Raw genomic sequence first — 21,024 nt, 5'->3', positions numbered from 1 at the left:
GGACTGGCAGAGATGCGGGGGGGGGGGGAGTTGAGGAGCTCTATGCTGCATAAACCTTCAAAACTTTTGCTGGTTTTGAAATACGACCAAGTGGAGACTTTAAACAACTTAGGTATAGCAGCTGTTCAGAGTTGTGCACAAAATACTTTGATCCAGGTCAGGGGAATCATGGGAAGTATATTCTGTTAAGATCACTGGGAATCTGAAGCTCTGTGAGGGTGCAAACCACAGTTCCCAGGATTCTTTGGGGGAAGTCATGTGCTCTCAGTGTGCAGATCTACCTGCAACTGTCCATCACCCTGACTATTGGTCATGTTGGCTGGGGCTAATGGGAATTAGATTTTGTGGGAGGAAGAGAAAATATGTTTCAGTTCACATTCTAATACAAGCACGACTCAACTTGAAGCACACCCATCTTCTGACATTCAGACTCCTTTCAATTGTATGTACACTCCTCCAATTCCCCCCTCAAATGTGTGGATTAGGGGAGAGTGTTCAGAAGAATACATACATTCGTGAAAATAGCATTAAAATACATGTGAGTGGGACTTGATTACAGAAATATTACATTGGACAAAATTGCATAGAAAATGGTGCATATTAGGAGAAATGTGTTCTAAATTGCTGGTGAATTTTCAGGAGAATATATATATATGCATGCGCAAACCAGTGTGGAAATGTGGAGAAGTGAATTTAAGGCTGGAACAATGTGAAACTGATGTTGAGAGATTTGTCACATGGCCTGTCATCCTTCCCCTCCAGCCATCATCATCATCTCACCCTCCCAATAAGCTTTGCCCAGCCCCAGAGCTCATTCAGCCATTGCACCCTCTCTCCATTTCAGAAAGTGCCATTAAAATATATTGTGCATATTAGAGGATATGCGTATTAGGGGAGAGTGTGCATAAAATGCATAGATTAGTAAAAACAGCAAACAAAAAATTAAGGGAAGATTCCTTACAAAAACGTGTATACTACACAGTATTGCATACAATTCTATATATTTTTGTATATTAAGAGTAACTAATTTAACTGTACATTTGTGCAGGGGGAGCTTTTGCTTTAGATCAGGCACCCCCAAACTTCGGCCCTCCAGATGTTTTGGACTACAATTCCCATCATCCCTGACCACTGGTCCTGTTAGCTAGGGATCATGGAAGTTGTAGGCCAAAACATCTGGAGGGCGGCAGTTTGGGGGTGCCTGCTTTAGATCTCGGGAGATTTCTATGGTACTGCTCTATAAGAGGGGTGGAAAACCTCAGGCTTGGGAGGGTCTCAAATGTGACCCTCCAGCCCTCCCTCTCTGGCCCTCAGGCTCTCCCCAGGACAAACCTCCTTTCCTCAGGCCACACCACTCACCAGCCGTATTTCACACCCTCCTAGAGGGTTTTTACCTACCTGGAATGTGTCTTCATACGCTGATCCTGGGTGGAAGATAGAGTGGTGTGTGTGTATGTGTTGAGTGTTCAGAAAGGTAAAGTTTACATTCATTGTTCCACCTCATTTTGCCACTGGCCCCACCCACCCCTGGCATGTGGCTCCCAGAGGATTGCCCAGATGGGGATGCAGATCTCTACACAATTTGGTGCATGCAAAATTCCGTTATAGAAAGGAGGCAGAATCCATTCAAGTCCTTCTCTTGTGCTTTTGTGTTATTGTAGCTGGAACAACACGGCTGCAAAAATTGGAATGGTACAAGATGCCCGTAAGTAAATGTGATGATTGCCACATATCGAGAACAAGAAAGATGCAAACCACCCATGCTTTTTTTAAAATGAGGAGCCCACTCATTAAGGACTCCTGCCCGTTTCCCTGCTGCACTGTTGCATTACCCGCTTAAAGACTGGAATTAATTCAGAAAGGCTGCGTGCTGAATTTTTATTTTTATTTTTACTGTATTAGATTTTACTAGGTGGCTTATGAGTGTGTAGCACCACTTCAAGTTACAAATGCACATGCGCTTGTGGTAAACCTCACTCAGTTTATTGGTGGGCTTTGATGAAACTTCACAAGGCATTCAGCAGCGCAGGAGCATTGCAATGTGTTCGCACCAAAATGCACCCAGCTAAATGTATGGGTATTTGTAGCACTCAGCATAGGCCTTGCTTTCAATCTAAGGCGGGGTGGATAATCTTAAGGCCTCTCTGTCTGGCCCTCGAGACTCTTCCCCAGGCCACACCCACTCTCCTTAGGCCACACCCATCACTGGCCCTGCTGCACACCCTCCTTGAATGTTTTTGCTTGGCTGGAATTTGTCATGGAACTATGATAATGCCTCTTGCTTGCCTGCAAGGAAGATAGAGAGAGGCATGCATTGAAACTAGCCTACCATACAAAAGTAGGCTATGCCCCCTTTCACCTGTGGCCTTGCCCACCACTAGCAGGTTGTCCCCCCTCAAAAAAAAAAGTTGCCCAGATGGGAACGTGGCCCTCAGGTTGAAAAGGAGTCAGCATGGTATAGTGGTTAAGAGCGGTAGACTCGTAATCTGGGGAACCAGGTTCGCGTCTCCGCTCTTCCACATGCAGCTGCTGGGTGACTTTGGGCTAGTCACACTTCTTTGAAGTCTCTCAGCCCCACTCACCTCACAGAGTGTTTGTTGTGGGGGAGGAAGGGCAAGGAGAATGTTAGCCACTTTGAGACTCCTTCGGGTAGTGATAAAGTGGGATATCAAATCCAAACACTTATTCCAAACACTTCCCCTCCCATTATCCAAGAAATCAGGATCGTCACGAGGGACGAGGAATGGAAAGAGAGCTGTATGAGAAAGCAGAATGACGAGCTGGATTTTTGTCAGGGGTTTAAATGCACTGGTGGCAAGAGCAAATGGGTAAAGGTAAAGGGACCCCTCACCGTTAAGTCCAGTTACGGACAACTCTGGGGTTGTGCGCTCATCTTGCTTTACTGGCTGAGGGAGCCAGCGCTTGTCCGCAGACAGCTTCCAGGTCATGTGGCCAGCATGAGTAAGCCGCTTCTGGCGAACCAGAGCAGCGCAAGGAAATGCAAATGGGTACCAGGAACTAAAGAATTCCCCAGGAATAGAGCAGTTTAAGGAGGCCCTCTTTTGGAAATGGAGATTTTTGAAATGAAGCATCAAGTTCGGGTGGGTGAGAAGGAAATCTATAAACTCCCCTCCCGATCCAATTTTTTATAACTAAAGAAGATTGACATTATGAGGGGACCTCCCCACTTCGTTTGCTCAAAATGGTGACCTTTATCCCCCAAAACATGGATCTTTGTCAGTCCCTTCTCTCTGCACTTGCTTCAGTTTTGATGCGCTCTGGCAGCTGAGCATGGCTAATAAACCGAGAGAGGGCCAGCTGCCTGAAAGGGACAAATTCAAATATTCTGACCTGCAAAAGTATAATATGATGCCCATATTCCTTCATTTAGCATAATTAATACATTGTATTTCCACTGAGTTTGATAAACTAACACACAGACCTCTTCCCCTCTCCACCACCAACACCATTTCTCCTTTCCCCTACTCCCTGGTGGCCTCTCAAGTAATGAATCCTGGAGATCTAGTGTTTAAATGCTTTTAAGACCTAACAGGAAATATTGTGTCTTAATAAAGCTAAGATCCAAAGTCCCAGTTGGGCCACTGTGAGCGAGGCAAAGGGTTGTCTCCGAGGTGGCATGGCACATTTTGGGATTGCTGCCCAGTCAGACCCTTCAGATTCTCATGAATATGTTATGTGCACAATCAATGGAGATGTGTTAAGCATTATATAGCTGGGTTTTCCTTGACAGTCTTTTGTTGTGTAAAGAGACAGCATTGTCTTGGAGGGCTCTGGGACTTGAACCGGGAGCCTTGGGGTCAGGAATCTGGCTCAGAGAGCTACCTAGATTATCCGTGGTCAGGCTATAGAACCTTCTTTTGGCACAGGAGGGAAGAGAAGTGTTCCACGTCAGCCCCTGTAATTGACATGAGGGCTGCCAGGTCTCCTCAGGCTCTGAGCTGCGAGGGGACTCATAGGTCAGTGTTTCTCAACCAGTGTGCCTCCAGATGTTTTGGGACTACAACTCCCATCATCCCTAGCTAGCAAGACCAGTGGTCAGGAATGATGGGAGTTGTAGTCCCAAAACATCTGGAGGCACACTGGTTGAGAAACACTGTCATAGGTGACACCTTGCAGGTTCATGGTGGAACCTGATGGGGCAGAGGATGGCACTTGGCAAGGGCCTACAAATGCACTTGCCGACTCACCAACAGCAAACACATCTTTTAATCTGGCAAGGGCAGCATCAGGGGGATAACCTGCTTTTGTCAGGAGAAGTGGAGGGGACCTTCCTGGTGCCACATTGAGCCTCAGTGCTTTTCCAGTGTCTTTCAGGTGCAGCTCAACAAGGGTGGCCCAGCCCACCCACCTTTTTGCTTTAAGGATGGAAGTCATCCTTGAAATTTGGGTGCAGAGCTGCCCAAATTTGCCTAGATTAGAAGCAGTTCCCAAGCTTTATCAAGCTACCCTTTAATACAGGGGCAGGGAAACGTAGGCCCTCCAAATGCTGCTGGACTACACCTCCCATCAACCCCAACCAGCATGGCTCATGGGAGTTATAGTCCAACGACATATGGAGGGCCAAAGGTCCCACACTCCTGCTATAATAGGAGGTGCCTGGAGGGCATTTCAGTCATTGAGCCAGTTGATGTGGGCCTTCATGGCTGAGATTTGAGATGCCCTGCTCCGAATCAGCACCAGGATCAAAGTATGTGCCTTGAATTGCAACCAGAACCACATTGGAAGCTGGTGAGGATCTTTTAACATGTTTGAGCAAAGGTTGAAGTAACTGCCATCGTTTGAACCAATTGAACAGGAATGGAGGGTCTTTTTGTCCCATGAGCCTGAGGTTCACCACCCCTGCAGTTGAAGTTGTTAAATAGTTTTCAAGGGCAGCCCCATGCACAATACATTGCAGTAATCAAGTCACTTAAGGCAGAGGACTGACTTGCAAGCGATTTCCTATGACTTAGAAGGCTTATCTCTTGCACACATCTAGAGAAGTATTGGTGGGGGTGGTGAAGGGAAACCAATGCTAGTAATACCTTGGTACATATTAATCTTTCCATTATGTTCTCGGTTCTTCTGTGTGAGCCCCTGCATTCCACTGTCTCTTCGTTCAGTAATTTAATTAGGATGGCGACTTGGAGATCTTGCAGCCGATTAGAGGCCGTGACTTGCTTGAGAGATCAAGAAAGCAAATTGATAAATGTCAGAGCAAAGGTGGGCTGTGTGGGAAGAGAGAAGGGGAGGCAGCCCTATGCCTTTGGCTCTGAATGAGTGATCAAGGTCAGCTCTGGTTTGTTAACATATTCCGGGACCCCAGTTCATTATAAATAGCACCCTGGTGGTTTGCCTTTGCCCCTGAAGATCACGGCTGAGATTTACCAGTGAGCCTTCTTTGTAGCTGGTTGGAGATGGGAGAGAGGAAGCACTCCTTAAAAACCTAGAAATCAAACTCTTCTGTACTGAATATCTTAAAAAGGCATTTGTGTTTTCCCAGGGCTGGGCTGGCCCAATATATTTTGCCACCTGAGGCAGAGGACGAGATTCCAGACTGGTAGCTGAATCTTAGTTGAGCACTAGTGATTGGATGCTGTGTATTTAGGGGCATCAATCTAGGCTAAGAGGGTGAAGGGGAAGTGAAGAGGGACGCACAGCTTCAACATCTCACTGTCATTGCCCACCCCCTCTGCCTCACTCTGACTAATGGTAGGACTGCCCCGCATATATATTGAATCATCAGGATCTCTTGTCCTAGCAGCACACCTCTGCCTCCTTTGGGTATATTTGATTGGATATGAAGTGGAGAAATCTTCCATGGGGCAGTTCTTCAGAATCTTCTGTGCTGCTCTTGCCCGGCTCCTGTTCATATCAATGGGGCTCACTCAGGAGAACCTCCCAGTAAGATTATCTCCAGTGGGTCAAATCAAATAATCATGTGCACCAAGAGTGAATTCTGTTCTCTTAAGTGATGGCCCTGATTAGGTTGGCCACAGCATCATTGCAAAAGCGAACTATGATGTGCCTAAAATGTGCATGTGCTAATTTACGTGTGTAAACCCAAATTTTAGAAAGAATTGCTTTAATTCCCCTAGTGGGGAAGACTGTGAGCAGCTCACCTGTTTGCTTACTCAGTCTCCAGTCAAGGTGCTAAGTGTTGATGAGGGAACGTCAACACTTTTCACTGCTCTTCCTTTTCTGCTTCTTATCTTTAAAATGGACTTGGACCTGTCTGTCCTTCGACTAAAGCAGAGGAGGCTAACCTGTGGCTCTCAGTAGGTTTTGGGACTTCCAACTCCCATCAGCCCCAGCCAGCATGACCTATGAAGTCTGGGGTGATAGAGTCCAGCAGCATCTAGAGGGCTACAGGTGTAGTCCTCCCTGAAATAGAGGACAGTCCTTTGTAAAGTAGGACATGAGACCACCTTAGAATCTAGCCCAAAAGGGCACTATCCACAATCAAGAGGGAATTGGCAGCAGGCTTAGGGAAATCTCAGGCCTTGAAAAAGTACAAAAAAAAACCTTTAGAAAAAAATAGGTCCCTTTTTTCTAGAGGAGTAATTTGGTAATCAGGATGTTAATGTGAATCCACTTTATTTGCAATTTCCAAAGCCATGGGTGAACCAAATCATAGCTCACCTTCAACAAATACTTCTCCAGATTTTGCATTGTGTTTCTCCAACCAAATAATATGTATGGCGACATGAATGTTTGGGGGAAAGCATGCCTAAAATTGCAAATATTTCTGAAAGTAGCTTATTAAAAGAGCATTCTATTAGGGCAAAAATTACTTGCAAAAAATTTTTCTTAGACAGAATTGCATACAAATTGTGTATATTAGGAGAAATTTGCGCTGAAGTGCTGGCTAATTTTCATGAAGACTTCTTTGAATAATAAAAAAGCAAACACATGCAGAAATGAGAAGAATGGAATTCAAGACTGGAACAATGAGAAACTGAGAGAAGCCAAAATGGAGAGATTTGTCACATGGCCCATGTCACATGACTCCAGCCCTCTCAGCCTTAATCGACCCACCCTCCCAATATGCTTCACCCTTTGCCCAGTAGCTCATTCTCTCATTTGCAGCCATTGCAGCCCCCTTCCCACGTCAGAAAGTCCCATTCAAACCTCTTTGCTGCTGTCGCTTTTTTTCATAGGCCCCAGTTCCTTGACATGAAGTTAAGCTGGTGTCAAGCCCCTTCTCCTACCAAGAAGTGTCCTTCAGAAAGACTTTCTTAAGTCCTTTCCCCCCGCCCTTGAAGTGAAGCTGCGAATCGCTTTGAGGTGAATGTGTGTGTTTTTTGTTTTGTTTTTTCAAAAATCTAGAACAAAAGAGTTTTTCCTTACAACAGCTGTGCAGTTTTATTAAAAATTTAGAGAAATCTTATGTGTCTAATCCTTTGAGCGGATGTGTAATTACTTGGCGAGGGTGCTTACACATGGATAACCTAGCTGTACTGTGAGACAAGATTCTTATGTTTAATTTAAAGGACCGGAGCTTCTGCTGTGGTAGAGATTATCAACACCAAGCCCTAAGAAAAGAACACACAGCCCAAACCAACCGCTCTGCGTTTTCATTTGTTGCACAGATGTTCGGGGCCATCTGACGAGCAGATAGCGGAGTTGCCGAGACGGCAAACGGGCAGGAGATGTGCAAGAGAGATGTGAACATCAGCTTTGTATTCAGTGGGTTTTTTCATTTGCTTATGGGGTTGGGGTTTGTTTCTTTCCTGCTTTCTGGATATGACTTGTCTCCTTTCTGCTCCAGATTAGCATGGCTACTCTCTCTGTTAAACTGCATCCCTTACTCAAGGGTGTGAGAATAAGACGATCCGTGGCTACTAGGCACAATGGCTATGTTCTACCTCCACTGTCAGAGGCCATATGTGCTTGAATTCTAGTTGCTGGGAATCACAGGTGGGGTGAGTGCTATTGTGCTCACGTCTCATGTCCAGGCTTCCCATCGGGACATCTAGTTAGCCACTTTGAGACCAGGATGCCAGACTAGGTGGGCCTTTGGCCTGATCCAGCTGCAGGGGTCTTCAGGTGTTCCTAAAGTGTGGTGCTTCTAGAATATAGGGCATGGGAAGCTTATATGTGTTCATGGAGACCGAATGTGTACCTTCCTTCCATAGAAAGGCCAGGCATCGTTGTGATTTCCCAAATGCATGGGGCGAGATCCTTCAGATTTGCTTTGGCATCTAAGCCTTAGATGTAGTGAAATTGCTCGCCAGTGAAGGTTTCAGTGGAAACACAGAGATCAGATGAGTACCAAGCAATCCTCGTGTGATGGAATCAATGGAATCATTGGCAGCGCCACCAGCCTTTTACCATGTCGCCTCCATGGAGAAAATTTTGACATGCAGATGAATGAAACCCTTGTGTAGATGGGGCGTCATCCATCTCCTGGCACTCAAGTTCACTGGAAGCTGCAGACAGGGCAATGCTTAGCTCTGCCTCCAGGCTCCTTGATGTTGCTTTCTGGAACTTCTTTAACTGACAGGAGGTGTGATGCTGTGACCCCCTTCAATCAGGGCTGGGCAACTTTTTTGTTTTTTTGTGGACCACATACCCTTGGAAGTAAGCTGCTGGGAGTGGAGCAGGCAGAACTAAAAGTGTGTGGGACCACCCCTTTTCTTTCTGTCTGCTGCCCCTTCTCTCTCTTTCTCTTCCCCCTAACCAGCTAGACGCCAAGAGATAGTTCACAATTTTAGTCTTGCAGGTGGCCTTTTAAATTAGTTAAGCAACCCCATGAATATATCCACCTTGGATATACAGAGACCTCTGAAAACAATATTCAGCCAGGATCATTGGAGGAGGGTGGGAATAAATCTTCCTGGCATAGATGGGAAGCTCCTACAGAAGGTGAAGGGGCAGGTGCCTTGACAATAGCGAGAACCTTCTCCTGTCTTTCATAGTGTGACTTCTCTGAGTACAATCCTAGGTCTTGCAGTGGCCTCATCACACTGGCTCTTGTGAGATCTGCTACCTACTCATTATGTCTCACTGCCTGCTGATAATTGCTGTCTAGGCTGGAACGTATGGAGAAGCAGGAAGTTGCATCCGTAGCCCAGTGACAAAAGGTACTCCTGTATGTACCAGGTATATGTACCAGGCTTGGCCAGTAGTCAAGAGTCTTGATACTGCCTGCTAATCACGGAGGTCAATGTTGCGCAATGTATTCCCTTCTGTGCCTGAAGAGGGCTCTGATCCCAAATGATCCCAAGATGATGTTGGACTCCCATCATCCCCATGCCGCACAGCTGATGATCAGGGATGGTGGAAGTTGGAGTCCAGCACTATTTATTTATTTATTTATTTATTTATTTATTTATTTATTTATTTATTTATTTTATGCTTACATTCCTTTTTTTTTTTTTTGCTTTTTCAGGCAAGTGCCCACTCAAAGCAGCTTAAGAACTTAAAACAGCGAGAGATAAAGAAAGCAGTAATACAAAATTTTAAGCTTAAAAAGACAGCATCTGTCCAAAACCTGGAGCGTACCGGGGTGGGGAAGGCTCTATAAGCCATTAGCCCAGAGGGTCCCAGATCAGGAACCTGGAACTCCTTTCACAGGGTTCAGATCCCACGGGGATGGCATTAAATGGTGCGCTTTGATCAGATTGCTACCAGTGATTGGGCCCAAACAACCCATGATGCAGTTCCTTTAATAGGACCATAATTATGATCTGCATCTGATCGTTGGAATGCTGATCTATTTATTTTGTGTTTGGGAGAAATGCGCAAACAAGCCATAAACTTGGTGAATTAAATAAGCACTGGGCGTGAAGAAGCAAATGTTATTGGGGGAGGGGGGGAGGGAGCCGGAGAAAAAGCAAGACCACACTATGTAGCTGGACAGATGTGTTGAGCAGCTTAGTTCTTTGTTGAGTCCAACGCTTGCAAATGAAAATGTCTCAGTTGTAAGAAATTAAAGACAAAACATGCTGTTAGATTATAGGGAAAGGGAGGAGGAACGAGGCGTATCAGGCTGGTATTTAAGCCATGCCATTAATTGTTTTGAGGGTTGTTTCAATATATGTATAGATATATATATTAAAAGCCCCTCGAGCAATTGCTTTGTTTAATTTGCATTTGTGCCACGTGACCTTGCATAATAGCCAAGCGAATGTGGAGCATCCGAAAGGCCAGGGCTGTTGCAATTGTAGGTTCTGCCTTGTGCAAATGAAGATGCATCTAAAACAGCATTTCTCTTTGTTGTTGTGTGTGTGTGTGTTTCAAAAGGCACTCTAATGAATTAGCGGAAAATGCACTGCTGTAAACAGCTGTTGTGTGTTCGTCAAGCATCTGCGGAGGGGTCTGTCTGCTTTTCATTTCTTTCCATCGGTCCTTCTCTCTCTCTCTCTTCTGACACAACCCACAGACTATTTTTTTAAAAAAAAGGTCCTGCTCCTACTGTAAAATGTAATATTTATTTCCAGATACGCACTCCAGTTTCTCCAAGTATTGGGGGAGGGGAGTGTCAAACAGATTTAACTGACGTTACAAATACAGAATTCAGAGACAGTTGTTAATGTGATTCTCAGGGGAGCCAGTGCATTGTAGGGCATGGACTTCCCTGACCGAGGGAGACAGTGGTTCAGATCCATTATCCGTGGTGTCACCTTCCCTCAGCCTACTGAAGAGCACAGGCTTGTTTTGAGGAGAAAACAGGATAAACCCTGGAAGCATGCTTTGCAGGGAAGGGATGTAGCTTACCAATAGAGGTCCAAGGTTTGTTGCTGAGTGATTTGCTGGAAGCCTTCAAGTGAGGTCAGATTCTACCCATTCCATGAAGTGGTGGTATTTATTTATTTATTTATTTATTTATTTACTTACTTACTTACTTACTTACTTACCGGTACTTGTTTCAGAGTGTATCCCATGCCTTGTTAGAGTATTAAAGCTGATTGGCATAGTGGTTGGTGAGTCAGATCAGGAACCCCCGAGAGGCCAGGGTTCAAATGCCCCACTCTGCCACGTTGACTTGGGGGTCAGTTACTGTCATTCAGCCTAACCTGCCTCAGGTGGTTGTTGCAAGGACAAATTGAGCACGGGAGGGGGGGCATGGATGTTTATTGCTCTCCTGAGTGAAGGTCTTTCCAGTATAAACCTTACACATATACAGTGGTACCTCGCAAGACGAATGCGTCTTGCAGTCTGATGGGTGACTCGCAAGACAAATTCGTTTTGCGAAAAATTCGTCTTGCGAATCGCAGTTTCCCATAGGAATGCATTGAAATTTAATTAATGCGTTCCTATGGGCAAAAAAAGAAATTTCAATGCATTCCCATGGGAAACTGCGATTCGCAAGACGGATTTTTCGCAAAACGAATTGACTCGCAGAACGAATTACATTCGTCTTGCGAGGTACCACTGTACCAAGTTGGAAAAATGGGGAAATAGTGTGTTGGTTTATCATCGACCCTCTCCCCTCTACTCTCTCCCCCTCCCTTGGGATACCATATTGTCTTACACTGAATGTAACCAAAACACTTTATACTCTTTACAGAGAAAGAGACATTGCACGTTCTTTTGTCTTTCATGAAAATCTTTAATAAAAAATATTTATATTTTAAAAAATATATAGATTTGAACCCCAGCAATGCTTTGGGTTGCCAAGCTTTGTAGATGCTAATATAGGAAGAGCTTTATAGAGAGTGTGTGTGTGCATATACATATACTGTATGTGTGTCTAGATATGTATTTCCATACACATATGCCTGAAATAAATATGTTTCCGCTCACCCATCCATCCTGCGACTGAATGTAAACCCCTTCCTTTCAAGAGTTAATAAACACACCCAAGCTGTGCTGATCTTGTAGCTTTAGCCAGCCTTAATCTGTAAGCTTGATTACCTCCTAACCTTCAGTCGCCTGACGCAGCAGGGGGTGGCAGGAGGTGCGGGAGGGAGGGAGGGGGCTCCACAGCAGCTTTTGTGGCGTTGTGCCCAGCTTGGACTTAAAGGGAAATCATTCGGGGGAAATAGATGGAGGGGGCTTTGTCATCTGCACAGCGGCAATGGCAGAGCAGTAGCTCAGGGACAGAGTGTCTCCTTTGCATGCAGAAGGTCCCCGGTTCAGTCTCCAGCATCCCCAGACAGGGCTGGGAGAGACCCTCTGCTTGAAACCCTGGAGCCAGTCAGTGTTGACAATGCTGAGCTAGATAGACCAATGGCCTGACTCAGTTTAAGGTGGCTTCCTATGCATTTTCAGTGCTCAGGGTGGGAAGCAGGGAAAGGGGGCAGTCCCTGGTTGTGAGATTGCAGGGGTTGTGAGATTGCAGGGGGAAATGCCATGGCACCACTAAACTCTCCTGCCTATGCCTCTTTCCATTCCCTACTGCCCATTAGATGGATAGATTTATGGTTCTCGCCATGGCAGTGTGGTCTCTGCTTCCCCATCAGTGTCTAGTCATGCCTTTCACATAACTTCTGGATGTTTGGACTTCCTGCGCTGCCATTTCTGCCCTCTGGAGATGCACCCTGGCAATCTGGCTTTCCCGTGTGATATCCTATCCACCTAGGGATCCACACTCAAATGCATAGGGGTCACCAATGTGGTCCCATGGTACCTTTGAGGCCTCTCCCTGGCACCCAACAAATCTCAGAGTGCCCCCCTCCCACTGCCTTGGTCATGAGTGTGTCTACCTTTCTTTCCCTTGAAATATACATAGAGCTAAAGGAGGAATTTGAAGAGTGGCCCTCATTCCGACTTCCTCTTTCAGTCCTGTGTGGTTTTCAAGACTCAGATTAATTCTGCCGGATCTGGGGAAAACAAACTGTGAGTTTCAGTCTGTCTGCCAGAGCCCAGTCCAACAACATCTGGAGGGCCATTGGTTCTCCACCCCGGCATTGAAACGATTTTGTTTTGCCATTGTCACAAGGGGCCAAAGCAAAGCCCCAGTTGCCTGCCTTCCAGTGTGGGCCACCATCCATCCACACTCAAAGAACAACCCTGGAATGGTGCCACGTAGCAAAATAGCCTCATTCCAAGCAGAGATGTATTTGCAGACAGTGGTTGTCCAGGGCTGCAGACTGGGGTTGGTGTTAGCATTGCCGCCCACAGTGGTCACCCTGGGGTGTGAGGCAGGCTGTGTGAAGGGGGCCTCTGCACAGCACAGGGGCAGCTTTGTCAATGGGCCTAGCTCCTGCAGAGAAGGAGACAGAAGGAGAGGAGGTCCAACACTAGGCAGAGCCAGAGCCAATGGCAAGAAGAGCCAATTCATCCTCTTCAGGAGGAAGCTGACAAGCAGAGTCACCCCTTTGACTGGCTGCATGTAGGAAGGCAAGCAGGTGTGGGCTGGCTGAAGGGCAGATTGAGGTTGGTGAGACAATGCCCCAGCATAGCTGCCAAGTTTTCCCTTTTCTCGCAAGGAAGCCTATTCAGCATAATGGAATTTCCCTTTAAAAAAGGGAGAACTTGGCAGCTATGTGCCCCAGTCACCCACATGGACCAGCTTCCATAGTGAAGCATCAGGAGGTTCTTTCTAATTCCACCCCTCCCAATCTCCCAAATTTCATCTTGCAGCAGTTTTGAGGGTGAATTTTTGAGGACTCCACACAATGCATTTCAAAGTTTAGATACCTTTAAGCCTTTCCTAGCAAGACCTCTTTTGACACCCTTCATCATGCTTCTGCATTGCCCCATCTTGCCCGACTTACGTTGAGGGGTTCAAAACTGGGCCTCGCAGTGAGCTGGTGTAACGCGGAGACTGTGAGCACAACCCAGAGAGTTGTTTCCAAATTTGGATGTGTGGTTTTGTCCATGGTTAATACGCTGGGAGAAATGGTGCTTGGGGTGGGGTGGGGGTGTTGGTTGGTTGCTCTGTGACCACTCTGTGACCTTCCAGAATAAAAGTTGCCGATCGGAAGCAACTGGCTGAGAATTACAGTGGTTGATATATTCTAATTTAAATAAAAACGTCCTCCGTTTAAAATATGGTTCATTCACCGGTCAAACCGTCCTTACTCCCTTTAATTGAATTAAGATGGGCAAATGAGGGGTGTATGCAGGCCAAGGAGGGAGAAAATGGTTAACAAATCACTGTTATCCTTCCTCAAATGGTGTAAAACGAATCAATTAGAGGCATGTCAGAGCACCTTTTACACACACACACAACTTTCCGACTGAGAATGTTTAATAAAAGGGGAAATTTAAATAGGAGGATAATAAATTAGATTTTTCAGCTACCCTTAATTTGATTTCCACCACTCCCCTCCAGTTTTTGCTTTGGGAGGGAAAATGCTGTCAGGATTTGTGCGGCTGTTAAATCAACGGTGGTCCTCTCCTCTTTTATTTTTTTTATTATTTTATAACTGGTACATTTCTCAAAACATGTCCACATATTTTGCGTCTCATTGAATCCTGGTGGCAGCTACATAAAATGAAGGGAAGGCAGTAGAGTGGATTCCAACCACTCAGCCTTTAAAAAGAAAGAAAGAGAAAGAAAGAAAGAAAGAAAGAAAGAAAGAAAGAAAGAAAGAAAGAAAGAAAGAAAGAAAGAAGGAAAGAAAGAAAGATTGTGCTCGCCTACGTGGAGAATCTTGAGATAGCAGGAGTATTCTCTTCTGCATTCTGCTTGGGGTGTCAGGATCAAAATCAGAGAGGGGACATTTGTGCCCATACATACATGGAGGCTAAAAAAAAGAGGAGGGAAGAAACTCCCAAGTGCTATAAAATGGCATATACCATGACCCTTTGGGGAAAATTCCTTTCTCAAAGACATAGGGCTATGGTGTGAACTCCTGTGCACTTGAAATAGGATTCCCCCCCAACTACACGCTGAGCTCACAGCTGTGGTGAACCTGTAGGCCTCCAGACGTAGCTGAAATACAACTCCCATCATCCCTGACCATTTACCATGCTTTCTGGGGCTGATGGGAGTTGTAATTCAGCAATGTCTAGAGGTCTAGAGAAAAATTTCCCAGTGGAGTTTTCCTTCCTTCCTTCCTTCCTTCCTTCCTTCCTTCCTTCCTTCCTTCCTTCCTTCCTTCCTTCCTTCCTTTTTTGTCTGTTAGAGATGCAACTTATTTTACAGTTCATTTTGATACATACCTAGAACAAGATTTATCTGGTGTCCCCCACCAGAGATGCTACCCCTCTCCTAACACCCCATGCACCCCAAAGGATGATGTGGAAAATAAGAAAAGCAATGTCGGATCAGACTTACTGTAGGTACCATTCCCCCAGCATTCTGCTATCACAGTGATAATTATTAACCAGATGCCTGTGAGATGCCCACAAGCATGACATGAGCACAAGTAGCACTTGTGGAACATAGGCGTATGGATGGCCTGTTGGATAAGCTGGACCTAAAAGCCCTATGTAATGCACATTGCAATCATCCACATTTGACGAGATGGAGGCCTTAATCATGAGCACCAGGTCCCCATTTGCCCCCTAACTGAGTAGAGCTGCGAGGGAGCACAGCTGGTTATGCTGTAACCTTACAGTCCAATTTGGAACTGGGCCTGGGGTTAGAGCCCCTGGGGCACAGCAGACAAGGAGAAAGCCAGGCTCCTCGCCTTTATACTTAACCTGGCTAATGCAGGGACTTCATATTGCCTGTCAGTTGTCAGGGCAGGTTCTTCTTATCCTTAGTGGTTTATTTCATTCATCAGATTAAAACAATTTTTAAAGATGCTCTTTTGGCATATAAGCAGCATATAAATTAATAAATAAAAACAAAAACTGAGAGAGAGAACAAAATACTAATCCCAGCTACATAGTAATACAGGGGCCAGGGGCTAGACTTGATTACTTTTGGGGTTTCTTCCAACTCTACAGTTCTGTGACTCTTAAGTCCTCACCACCTCACTGAAATATGAGCACCGCCGTAGGGGAAACATGAATTAATGGAAGGCCTGAGTAAACTGAAAGGTCTAAACCTGGCGCACCTTCCACAAACAGGGGCCACCACTGAAAAGTCTTGTTCTCATGTGGCCACACTCTGCACCTCCTGTGGGAGGGGAGACAGAGAAGCTACTGTATGGAATCTCCATGGAACTCAGTGAGACTTACATCTTCAGTAAGCATGCTTGGATTACACAACAGACATGTCAGGAACGGCGGTAGCCAGAACTCTTGCAGTCTTTGTTTTTTTATCCCATGTGGACTTTTTCCCTGTGCAAAGAGGAATAGCAACATTGGAAAATACTTCATTCCAACAGTGACTTTTATTTCCAAGGATTTCTCTTTCAAGAGCATCGTGGTGTTTGTAAGTTCAAAATGGGCACCCTTTCATAGAGGTGTCAGCAGCTCCAGGGAAGAGAGCTTCGATTTTTCCTTTCTTTCCTTAGTTTGGAAATTTGGCCTGGTGACCCTACACTGACATGGCTGAAATCAGAAGGGGAAAACACACACGTGGGACCAATTAGCTTGGTAGCCCACAAACACATAAAATGTGTCAAAATGCACATATGCATAGCAACACAGGATATAACAAACTAGGCTTACATTAAAGCTACATCAGAAATCCATAGGAGATAAACTGAAGGTTGTATTCACCGTACAAATATAATGGGGGGAATTCAATGTTGTCCTCTTAAGAAGCTGTGCTGCGTGGAACAATTTCCCTCCCCCTCCCCTGCACGCTGTTCTGGGTGTTCTCCCAACCTCCCAGAGCTGATTTGGGGTGGGGGGAAGCCCTGTTGCATAAGTGGGACTCCCACTAGTAAAACTGTTCAGCTGAATCCAGCCTAGTTGTGTGTGTTTTTCAAATGGGAAAGGGCAGTAGCTCAGTGGCAATGTATCTGCCTTGCATGCAGAACGCTGACCAACCAAACCCAAAGAGTGTTCACTAATGGTTCCTTGTCATCCTGGGGGAAAGTGACAAACGGGGTGCCACAGGGATCTGTCCTGGCCCTGTTGTTGTTCAACATCTTTATAAACCACTTGGATGAAGGTGTTGAGGGGATGCTTGTCACATTTGCAGGTGACGCCAAACTGGGAGGGGTAGCCGATGCCGCTGAAGACAGAATCGGGATTCAATATAACCTTTACAGATTGGGTAAAATACATTTTCACTGCCTTTAATAGGATTCAGGAGGGGGAAAGTGCTGCTGTGCAGTTAGAATGCTCCACAGTGCAGTGTTAAAGAGGAGGCCCCTCTTGGTAGCCTTCAAAAGTTCAGGAGGGGTGACGGACCGAGAGATAGTAATAATGATTTACCATCTATATGCTGTCCATCTGACTGGGTTTCCCCAGCGACTCTGGGGGGCTGGGAGGGGGCATTCTCTATGGAATTCTCTCCCCAAAGAGGATTGCCTGCCACCTTCATTGCATCGTTTCTATCATATTCTGAAGGCTTTACTCTGGCCTTGGACATTTGAGATATACGGCATATATCTTCAAAACCTCCCCTATTCTTGTGACCGTAGCTTGTTTTTTAAAAACAGTTTTAGTAGTGTGGTTAATATTGGCAGTTCACATTTTAAGGCAAGCCTAACCAATTTGCACTTTCTGAAACCATACAAGAACGGAAACCCAGCCATCCTTTGAAATCTGCACTTCCTGAATTTTCCAATGCCGTTCTCTATCCAAGTTATGTGTGCAAAAAAAAAAAAATGTATACTAAGGTAAAGTGTGCATTAAAAAAATCCATGTATTAATGGGAAAAAAACATTAAAATGTATTACATATGGGGAAACTGCTCTGCAAAAATGTGTATATTATGTAATAATGCATTTAAACATGAGGAGATTAGGATAAATTCACACTAAAATGCTAAATAATTTTCATGAGGTATTAGAAATACACACACACAAACCCAATGTAGGAATATGGAGTTCTTGACGAACTGAGAAAATCTGAAATTGTGATATTCCCCCATCCCTGCCAGGTGTTTTAATGGGCTAAATCTGTAGTGATAATGTATGCATGTTGTGGCTACAGGCAGCATGTTGGCATAAATATACATTACACCTTAGAGGTCAAATCTCTCTTTGCACTTCAGCTCAGGAGATGGGGAGGGTGCCGGGGAGGACTGGGCAGCAACTTGCAAAATCCCTTCCTTTAATTGCGTGACAAATCCGATTCCTGGATTGTGACACACAAATGGTGTGGGTTGTTAATTTCTCAGCTCAGGTTCTCGTGGATGAGCCAGATGGCTTGGCAAGAAGGCTTCATCCCAACCATCGCAAACACATCCAGCCGGAGGGGGGGTGCAGGGAAAAAGAAGATTGAATAGCGATTTCACAGATTTTTTCATTAGTTAATCTGCACTAGAGAGGCTTCAAAGATTCCATCAGTTAAGTCGCTCAGCACTTGTGGAAATTCCCAGCGTGTTGTGCTAAAGCTGGATTCCAATCCAAGCTGCGAAGCTGGTCCTTCAGCGGGAAATTACTAAAGAGGGAGAGAAAAAAGTCATCTCTCAATCCAGACGTATGACATTTTTTCCCAGGTGTAATGCTTGTTCCATTGACCGGTATCGCTTTGGATTCACTGCCCCCAGTGTTCACATGTTGCTGTTAATTCAAATTAGGGCTGATGTGAGTTTGTAGAAATTAGAGGGGATAAACAGGATCTGGACCTCAGGAAGGACTCCACGGATGGAAGCAGTATGCCTCTGGGTGCCTGTTGCTGGGAATCACAAGTGGGAAGAGCGACATGGCGCTCGGCTCCTGCATTCGGCCTTCAGGTTGGCCACTGTGAGGACAGGACTATTGCTATTATTATTTCTATTCATAAATTGCTAGAATCCACATTTAGTTAAGTATGGTGAGACCAGCAGCAAGGAGGGTCGTTTGCCATCTTCTTGCCTGCTCCCATTGCTCTTTTCACCTTTTGCAGATTGGCCCACTAAATCTTCATCGTAGTCTCTGGCCTTTCCTTCACTGGATCAATTATTAATGGGCTTAAAACCTTTTCCCTTTGGATCATCCTTTGCACCACTTCTCAGCTTTAACAGTAAATTTATTTTTAATTAATTCTGTGCATTGAGAATTAGAAGACGATCTCCTGCAGCCCAAGCAGAATGCAAGTGCCTTGGTGGGTTATGATCAAGAAGCCCCTTTAAGCTTCTGAAAGCTGTGAAGAGCTCCAGTTCATTGTTTCTGTAACTCACCATTAAGGAAATGCTATTGTCCTTTGGTGAGTATCCATATTGGATTAAGTAGGTCTTCTTGATTGGCAGTGTTTCTGCAAGAGGTTTCATATTTTAGGACTGGCTTTTCACAATTTACTTACTTAGGCTGCTATCCAATTAAGTCCAAGTAGGTCCATCGGAATCTATGAGTTGTAGCTCTTGTTATTATATATTGCACTTATTTGTCACCTTTCTTTTAAAAGGCTAACCCAAAGTGACTTACAAAATACTAGAGATTAAAACTAGGATCAAACAAAACAGTATAAAAACCTAAAAGCACATTTGTACTTATAAAAAAAACAGCTCTGACGCATTGTCCCCACTGAAAGATGCCACGGGTATATAAAACCCTCCAGATGACAGCCAAAGAGAAGCGTTTTTGCCTGGTGCCATGGGCGTACTCAGCGCGGGGCAGGGGGCAGCTGCCCCCCTAGAAGCAGGGCTGGCGCAGCCGTGGGCAAGAGCATCGCTGCCGGCGGGGCTGGAGGGCAGAGGGGGAGGCGGAGCACAGCCCGGCAGAGCGTGAGTCCAGCGTTCCCGCCCACCGCGCCACGCCCTCCCTCCAGCTCCTCGTCGCGCCCTCCGGCAAGGCCAAGTGCGGCGGGGAACCAGAGAGCGCAACAGGAAGCTGGAGGGCACGGTGCGGTGGGTGGAAACGCCGAACTCGCGCTCCGCTGTGCTGTGCTCTGCCTCCACCCCTGCCCACCAGCCCCGCCGGCAGCGCCGCTCTCGCCCACAGCTGTGCGCTCCGCCGGGGTGCTCCGTAGCCCCGCCCACGATCCCACTTTGTGGCCCCTCCCCTCCCATGCCTTGGCCCTGCTCCTTGCCCCCCCTAGTTTTGATCCTGGGTACACCCCTGCCTGGTGCCTAAATGGTGCCAGTTAGGACTCCTTGGTGAAAGCATTCCGTAAGCAGGGAGCCACCACAGAAAAGGCCCATTCTCATGTTGCCACCTTTCTCAGAGGTGGCACGTGGAGAAGGGGCTCCAATGCCAAACACAGGGTGAGGGTTGTGTTGTTGGCCATTCTGAGAGCAGGCCCGTTGAAATTAATGGACAAGATTAATTTAGTACAATCAATTTCAGTATATCTCCTCTAATTTAGTTTGCTATAACTAAAATGTATATAACTTAAGTCCCCTGATTTCTATGGGTCCACTCTGTCTTAGATATCACCCTTTTTTATTTCGATACTTTTATGTGCCACTCTCTTTTTTTCCACACAAATGCCCCTGGAGGCAGGTTCCAGTCAATTAACCAACATATATAACATTATAAATCAAGCTCAGCACAGGATTCGGAAAAATCCAGTGTTCTCACAGCCTTTTGAAAGATTCAGAGGAGAAAGGGTGCGAGAGGGCTAGCCACTTGCTTCCGAGAAGATAGCCCCCCCCCCCCGGATATAAATTTACATGACATTTGTATATGTTAATTTGTAGGTATATGTGCTTCTTTAGAAATACTGGGTGGGATTCAACTAAGCTGCTGCATACATGGAACATTAACAAGGTCTACTTGTTAGGGATTTAATCTTTTTTTTAAAAAAAAGTAATTGTTTTTGTGTCTTAGCTGATTTTAATTCTGTGTAAATCGCCTTGAGATGGTGGTTTTGAAGGTGATTCATAAATCAGTGATGATGATGATGTGCTGAAATTGTTAGAAGAAAATGCTATCATTTCCCCTCTCTGTTAATGATAGCGTATAGCTGAACGAGAGTGGGTTTAAAAATTAAAAAGTGACCTTCAGTCAGCCTCAACAATAAAAATTTGGTTCTGTCAATTAAAATTTGGTCCCACCAATTGACCCAACTAATCTACAAACCAAACCAATTTAAACCTGCAATCCTCTGCACAGTTAACTTAGTAATACAACCCATTGAATTTAGTGAGATTTGCTTCCTGGTCAACACACGGATACTCTGATGGCCAGGCTTAGT

The 21,024-nt window shown here is 45.5% G+C and overlaps 1 protein-coding gene across 9 annotated transcripts in view; it reads left to right on the top strand.

Moving 5' to 3' along the window:
• BCAS3 (BCAS3 microtubule associated cell migration factor) overlaps positions 1 to 21,024 on the top strand; it is a 463,105-nt gene that overhangs the window by 295,457 nt on the left and 146,624 nt on the right. Inside the window, exons 23-24 of one of the 9 annotated variants that reach the window (XR_009556811.1) lie at positions 1,662 to 3,977; positions 4,124 to 17,758. The exons of 7 other annotated variants lie outside the window; for them this stretch is intronic. Coding sequence is in view for 1 of the 2 variants with exons in the window: in XM_060268431.1 (XP_060124414.1) it covers positions 1,662 to 1,840 (179 nt within the window). In the remaining variant the exon portion in view is untranslated. Of the gene's footprint in view, positions 1 to 1,661; positions 17,759 to 21,024 lie in introns of those variants that run through there. One more of the 9 variants, XM_060268431.1, reaches the window with a different exon arrangement.

Source organism: Zootoca vivipara, chromosome 15 (genome assembly GCF_963506605.1).
Source record: "Zootoca vivipara chromosome 15, rZooViv1.1, whole genome shotgun sequence".
In the NCBI taxonomy this organism is placed as follows: domain Eukaryota; kingdom Metazoa; phylum Chordata; class Lepidosauria; order Squamata; family Lacertidae; genus Zootoca; species Zootoca vivipara.
This window is presented reverse-complemented; position numbering and strand designations above follow the sequence as displayed.